Raw genomic sequence first — 7,657 nt, 5'->3', positions numbered from 1 at the left:
AATTCGATTTCTAGTCTTTTTAGTTCTCTAGGCATTTCTCCTTTCTCTTAGTAGAAAAGGAATTCCAACAGAAATACCAGAAGCCACATTGTCAGTATTCTATCAGCTTCTCTTTTTTACCTCTCTCAATTCCGAAGAGGAGATGCAGCCGAGCTGCCTTGCATTTGGAACTTGATAGGCCGTGACTTCTATTCAGTAAAAGTGATTGCTCTTTCAGAATCCCTGGCTTAGTCTTGTGATGCCCTACAGCCTGTTCTTAGACATTGTTTTTTTGCACCCCAGAGTCTCGATAGCACATTTACCAACACTCCCTCCACCCCAAGTCCCCCAGTATCTAAGTCTATGACGAGCTTTGGGTTTCAAGTGCCTAGAGCTACTTGTCAGAGGCTACTGGGTCTCTTTGTTTTGAAGTCTGAAATACATGAAAAACTGTCGTAATGAGTTTTTAAAAAATACATTTAACCTACTGGTGAATGTAATATAGAAAATTCCATATTATGCTGTGGCACAAGATAATTTCAGGGTTTATAGAATACACCCAGTTCCTAGCACACTGGAAGTAGTTGGTCTGGTACTTCAGCACTAGTTTTAACTTCCATGATGAACGTCTTTTCATCCCTGCAGTATGTGCCTGGAACTTTAGTACAGATAACTTCATTTGGAGATGAGATCAAAAGTCTGCAGTTGGGGGCCTTTGCGACTTTAGGCCCCATGCCACCTATAGAGACCTTTTCTGTGATCTCTGTTTTTCAAAGATGTGTTCTTTATCCCCCGAGTTTTGAAGCTGGGTTAACATTTATTTCATAGACTATATTTTGCTCTCTTTGTAAAAAGAACACATTATTTTGGATATATGACATTATGAAACCAGTTAACACTTGTTTTAGCTGAGCTTTTAGGGAAATTCTTTTGGTTTGCTCTTTCAAGCATTTGAACTCAATAAACACTCTCCTTATGGCTGTGATACTCTGCATGGCTGACTCATTACAGAGGCCTCAGGTGTTGGAAACAAACCTATGCGACATCTATCATCTTAGACACGGCTCTCCAGTGAATGCCTCAGTGGTAATCAAGAATAAAATCGAATAATCCTGACACGAAATCTTGTGTACTTCTACCATTCATCTGCCTCTGGTAGTCTTGACATGGCTGTGGAGCCTCTGACACGTGCTGAAGCAGTTTACCAGGGTCATTGTTTCTGATTGACAGGACATGCTGTTTGTTGACGGAATGACATCTTGGTTCGGAGTTAGGGCAGGGAGGTCATTCGGCATGGTGGGATTTCAGACAACCAGATTGATCCGACAGTGTCCAAGGGGGTCTAAGCTAAAAAGGGGTTTTTGAATTATTTTCAAAGCAGTATCTGTTGGTATGAGGTGATAAAGGATAAAAAGGAAAGAAAAATAGATACAGGCAATGGGGTAGAAGGTGGTATTGCAAAGCAGTGTTTTAGGGTTTTAGACAGTTTGCACTGCTTTTCTCTTCTCATGAAAAGCCTCAAGTCTACTTTCATTTTTCTTGTTTTCACTTTGGCTGGTGTATATAATTTTACCCTTCATTTTTATCAATAATGCAGAGTATAATCTTGTTCATTCATTAAAAGTGACACTGATTTTATACACTCTCAACCTGTAAAGTACTTTGTAGCCCAGGTAATAGGAAGGGGATTTGCACCTCAGAATTCCTAGTTATGACTTCTTCACCTTTGGTTTTCTTCTGTTTGACATCAGAACTCCTGCTCCCAGGGTGATTACAGGCCCTTAGATATATTCTCATCGGTCTTGCACTCAAAATGAGGTCATGACATTCTGGGAGTTTGAGGGCGAATATCCTGTACTTTCATTTTTACTGAGACGAAGCCTCAGGTGGTGCTTTCTCAGGGCTGAGGTGAGGGCACAGAAGAGATAAATCATGAAGGGGCCTTTTATTTATACTCACATGCCTTTTACCTTGTTATGTCCAAATCGGATTAATATCTCCCTTTGGTTAGTCACAGTCTTTGGAAAGAAAGATATGAAGGCCCATGTTGTTATAGTTGATCTTGAGGGAAAACTGGAAACTTTAGCTTGATCCCAGGACTTTCCCCAGCTTTGTAGTTGGGGAGTTGTGAGATGGTGGGCCCCCCAGCAGGTATGGTAGAACTCAGTTCACAACTCTGACATTTGTTGCAAGTGTAATCAGGTCCTAGAAATGTGGAGAGTGCTTTCAGAAATTATAATTTACTGAGGACCTGTTGGTATAGATATGATGGTCTTCCTCCCAGTTAAAGAGAGCAGGGTGAAGGAGGTTGAGAGTAGATGTGAACTTGGAGGGTCAAATGAAATATTTGGCAACAATCTACTAAGGATAGGACAATTTCTGTACCCCTTCAGCTGTACAGTCTTTGAGAAAGACTCTTTATATCTTGTGTTCCATCTGCTTATCCCCCCGCCCCCCCATTGTATTGTTTATACATTGTAATACATTATATTGTTTATTGTCAGTTTTACACAGTAGAACTATGGGCAATGGTGGCAGTAAGCGGAGCTTGGCCATGTAATTGCTTTCAAGGAACACTTAATTAAATGAATGAATAAGAAGTTAATGAATAAGTAGAAGAGATATTTTTCGTGTTTTAAAAATAATTTAACTTTAATTTTGGTTATAATTTTTGACATCAGAAGAAAGGCAGCTGTGCAAATGGATCTTTCCAAGTACTTTTTTGCAGTTACAGTTTTATATCTTCTGGAGGCGATGGGTATAAGGCCGGTCTTACTTTCTTCTAATGTAGCACTGTCTAATAGAAATTTCTGCCATGGTGGAAATGTACTATATCTATATTTTCAAATAGGGTAACCACTGATCATATCACTTGAAATATGGCAAGTAAGACCAAGAAAATGAATTATTAATTTTATTTCATTTGATTTATTTTATTTTTTAAATATTTATTCATTTTGAGAGAGAAAGAGAGAGAGCAGAGAAGGAAGGGCAGAGCAGGAGGGGCAGAGAGAGAATCCCAAGCAGGCTCCATACTGTCAGTGTGCAAACCATGAGATCAGTCAAGAGTTGGATGCTTAACCAGTTGAACCACCCCAGGTGCCCCTAATTTTATTTCATCTTAATTAATTTAAATATAAGTTTGGGAAGCTACCCTTGGCTAGTGGCTACTATATGAGAAAGAAAAGAAATTCAGATATTTTGTAAATCAACATTAATAAATTAAGTGCAATTCCACAAGGCTACGAATCTCAGTAGTGCTGTGCATCCTCTGTAAAATTGTCCTTTGTGAAGATTTTAAAATACTGTTTAAATCCTTTTGGATTTTCCATAATACGAAATGCCTGTTCTGAATTCCTATTTTTTATTGTATACCTAGAATCTGGGCTACTTCCAGAAGCTGCTTATTTAGTTATGAACATCACCACATTCTTATATAACCTGTTCAAGATTTTTGTCAGAGTGTGCTCAAAAAATGCTGGTAGACATGATTACAAATGTTTTTTACTATGTGGCAGAATTTAAAAGTTGCCAGATATGGGGAGCTTGTGACCAAATATGTGAAGACCGAGGGGACCATCACCGGTGCCACTGCACGGAAGGGTATGTCTTGGAGCATCAGCGGCATTGCAAAGCTAATACTTCCTGTGAGTCACTTAAGGATACTTGTTATATCTTGGAATATAAAACTTATTACTAATATCCTCCTTCCGTAGCAGATAACAAAAGAAATATTAGCATTTATGTGGTTAGCAGGGTTTTATCATCTCCAATTAGGAGTGGGCCCTGCTGCTGGAAGAATGGGTCCATATTCATTTCATACTTTGATTCTTAGGGACCAATTTGTGGATTATGTCTATTCATGTTTTTTGTTTTCTGTTTTTTTTTTTTTATAATGGTTGCTTGTTTGCTTGGGGTCTGAGTTTTTGTGTCATCTGCCACATTTAATTGTGGATTATTACTTGTACATTTAAATTTTAAATAATTTACCTACCATAAATGTGGGTGACTAGTATCTATAGAAATACTTTTGTCATTGTTTATGAAACATTTAGGAGTGGTTCCAAATGGACCTATGAAACCTGGATTGGAATTTTGGGGCATGCCCCCATTCTGGATGATTTTTTTAGAATGAATCTAGGAGTACTGTAGTATAGAAAATTAAGGGGAAAATCTGTTTAAGAAAAGATACTCCCCCTCCCCCAAACATTTTGTCATTGCATCATGCGTTTCTGAGGCTAAGAAGATCTTGACTTTGTTCCTTTTTTCCAATGTTTTTTTTCCCCGCACATCATTTTGAAGTTTCTTTGGAGGCCTTCCGAAATTTATCTACTCCTATAATTGATGAATTCCTCATTTCCAAGTTATTTTCCTGTACAAAATCTGACTTGCTGTGTAGTAACTTTTTGTCACAGTTAATTTTTAACAAATGTATTTATTTTTGAATGGATAATAAATTCATATGTTCAAAAACTCTAAACTATAAAAATGTATTTCTCCATCACTGTTTCTCTCTGCCCAAATTACACTTCTGTTCTCTCATGGATATTTCTCTGCCCAGTTTCCACTTCCCCTCTCCCATGGATAATCATTGTTTATTTCAACTCTAGAGATTGTTAAATGCGTAAATAAGAATGTACAAATATAGGTTTTAATTCTATTTTTCTATGTACACAGTTCTGCATTTACTGATGTGTATCAACACAGAGGTCTTTTCTTCACTCTTTTTTTATGGTGGCATAATTTTCCATTTTTTGATGTGTGTTATTTAACTAGTCCCCTACTAATGGACTTTTATATTATTATTTTTTTTTATCCTTTGCCATTGCAAACAAGACTGTGAAGAAAACCTTGAAGTTCATGTGCCATTTTGCATGCTTGTGAGTTTGTAGGTAAAGCAGATTTGGATCTTCATTGCCATATTTTTCACAGTGATTTCCCAGTAATCCTTAAGATACGTTCTGTGCTTTACACAATCTGAAGTTGTTCATGGGGTCAGGTGCCCATGTCATAGAGGATTCTTGAAAATACCTGATGTATTCCCCTAAGTGTCCTTCAAAGTGCATTGGACTAGCAGTCAGGACACTTGAATTCTTGGTAGACTCTGTTCCTAACTTACTTTGATTTTGGACAGTTCATCAAGCATCTTTGTGCCTCCATTTGCTTATTGATAAACTGGGTAGAGTGATACCCATATGCCTGCTTCAGAAGTTTATTTTAAAATCAAGTAAGATAACAAAAAAGAAGAATTTGAAAAGACAGGAAGCCTATCAGTTGTAAGTTCTCCAGAGAGTGATATGCATATATTTGTTCACTGGAAGGAGCTATAATACCTTTCTTCTTCACATTTAGTTGAGCAGGCCTCTGTTATCTTCTCCAACGGTCGGGATTTGCTAATTGGTGATATTCATGGAAGGAACTTTTCGATGCTCGTGGAGTCTCAAAATCGTGGAGTGGTTGTGGGTGTGGATTTTCACTATCACCTACACAGAGTCTTTTGGACTGACACTGTGCAAGATAAGGTAAATAGAAATTTCAGGAGTGTAGCTTGGGAGCTGATAGAACCCCAAGCACAGAGTGTTGATAGCTTTCATTTTTGGGGGAGTGGAGAGGAAAGTTCTTTTGTTTTCTAACAAAAAAAGGCCCTTGAGATATTTTATGTTAATCAGCACCTTTTCCATGCTATACTATTACATGTGACCTATTAAACAAAGCAGTCTATTATATGAATTAGCCTTGAGCAACTTTTAATTTTATTCGAAATTGAGTCCAAAAGCCTAATTAAAAGAAATAGTAGACATTCTTTCAAAACTGGATAGATATTTGGTAGTAATTTTTGAAACTTGATCATTTAAAATGTAAAAACTACTCTGCTTCTTTGGATGATAAAAATCAGATTTTACCGGCATCTTCTAAATGGAACTGTAATGGGAGATTCGTTAACAAATATTGACAGCATTTTGTTTAACAGCCAAAATTTCATTATTCTGTCTTATTTGGAAAGTGTGACAGATTTAATTTCAACCTTGAGTGATGCAATAGAGATTTTTTTAAAAACATAAATTTTAGAGACTTATAAAGAGTTATGGAATGTTATTTCTTACTCTTAAATTTCCTGTACTATTAATGAAATTTTAATTCAATTATGTGATGACTTGCATAAAGTTTCTAAAAAATGAGAATTTAGATTACTAACAATACTGATTTGATTAAAGCTAAAAATCAACACAAACCATCATCACCTCCTCCACAAAAAAATCCACATTCTCTAATGAAGCTTTCGATAGCTACCAAGAATTATAAATTCAGGATTTAAAAAGGTTCAACTTTTTATATTTGCCTTACATATATGTTGAAATAATCTTTCTCCCCAGGAACCCATCTTACCAAGTCTCAGAATTTTTATTATTATTATTTATTTTTACATCCAGATGACTGACTGGTACAACTTACATAAATATACTGAATGAATATAGGAAAACAGTGCCCACAGTTATGCTTAAGAAATGTAATTTTGTTTTTTCTTTTAGGTTTTTTCGGTTGACATTAATGGCTTAAATATCGAAGAAGTTGTTTCTCTTGATGATCCAGAGAATCTGGCTGTAGATTGGGTTAATAATAAACTTTATTTAGTAGAGACGAAGGTCAACCGCATAGATCTGGTAAATATAGACGGAAGCCACCGGGTTGTCCTCATAACTGAAAACTTGGGGCATCCTCGAGGAATTGCCGTGGACCCTACACTTGGGTAAGTGATGTGAAAATATACTGGTTTTAGTATTTTTGGAGTTTTATTTTTCCCCTTATATACAAAACATCCATTGGATTAAATAAAGATTAATTCTAATTTCTTGTAGGCTCTAAAACTCATGCTTTTTTTTTAATGTCTCCTTTCATATAAACTTTAAAGGAGTGTACCTCTACTGGTGTACTAAGAGTATGTGATTTTTTGGGGGATATGAATTTTATTTTTAATGTTCACCACATTTGCCTGGCTGAGAGACTGGACTCTCATCTGACCCAATCTAATGATATTGTTACAACTAAATGTCGCTTTNTTTTTTTTTTTTTTTTTTTTAATTTTTAGTGTTTATTTTTGAGAGAGATAGACAGCACAAGCTGGGGAGGGGCAGAGAAAGTCCAAAGCCGGCTCCAGGCTGTGAGCTGCTAGCACAGAGTCTGATGTGGGGCTCAAATCCACAAACCGGGAGATAATGACCTGAGCTGAAGTTGTATGTATAACTGACTGAGCCACCCAGGTCCCCCAGCTATAAAGTTTTTTAAAGAGAGGAAAGAAGTTTGAAACGATGGCTTTGGCACTTGTTATAAACTGGAATTGAGATGACAATGGTAATACCTAATTACAAGTTGTTTAATGGGCATCACCCCATCAAGATTGGAAATGGTTACTTGTCTTCAGGTGTAAATTCAAATTTTCCTTCTGTCCACTTTGAGAACAGTTATAGGAGACTTAGCTTTCTCTCAGATTTTCAAAGTTGGATCTTAGAACCGTTGTTTGAACTTTGGGCTACTGAAGGGCTGGTGAATGATGATTATTCATTTTTACTTCATGGTAATGGATATGTTCTGTAGACTATGCCTTAGACTGGGGAATTACGGAGGGAAATGGTTTGATAGCTCATTTGAAAATGTATGTGTAAGTTTTCCTGGGTATAAA

General features: G+C 36.6%; 1 protein-coding gene across 1 annotated transcript in view; it reads left to right on the top strand.

The window, feature by feature from the left end:
* Positions 1-7,657, top strand: part of LRP2 (LDL receptor related protein 2) — a 195,441-nt gene that overhangs the window by 67,129 nt on the left and 120,655 nt on the right. Inside the window, exons 10-12 of the mRNA XM_077751078.1 lie at positions 3,498-3,626; positions 5,332-5,501; positions 6,510-6,727. Coding sequence (XP_077607204.1) covers positions 3,498-3,626; positions 5,332-5,501; positions 6,510-6,727 — 517 coding nt within the window. The remainder of the gene's footprint in view (positions 1-3,497; positions 3,627-5,331; positions 5,502-6,509; positions 6,728-7,657) is intronic.

The sequence above is a fragment of the Crocuta crocuta genome, unplaced genomic scaffold (genome assembly GCF_008692635.1).
Source record: "Crocuta crocuta isolate KB4526 unplaced genomic scaffold, BGI_CrCroc_1.0 scaffold219, whole genome shotgun sequence".
Lineage (NCBI taxonomy): Eukaryota > Metazoa > Chordata > Mammalia > Carnivora > Hyaenidae > Crocuta > Crocuta crocuta.
This window is presented reverse-complemented; position numbering and strand designations above follow the sequence as displayed.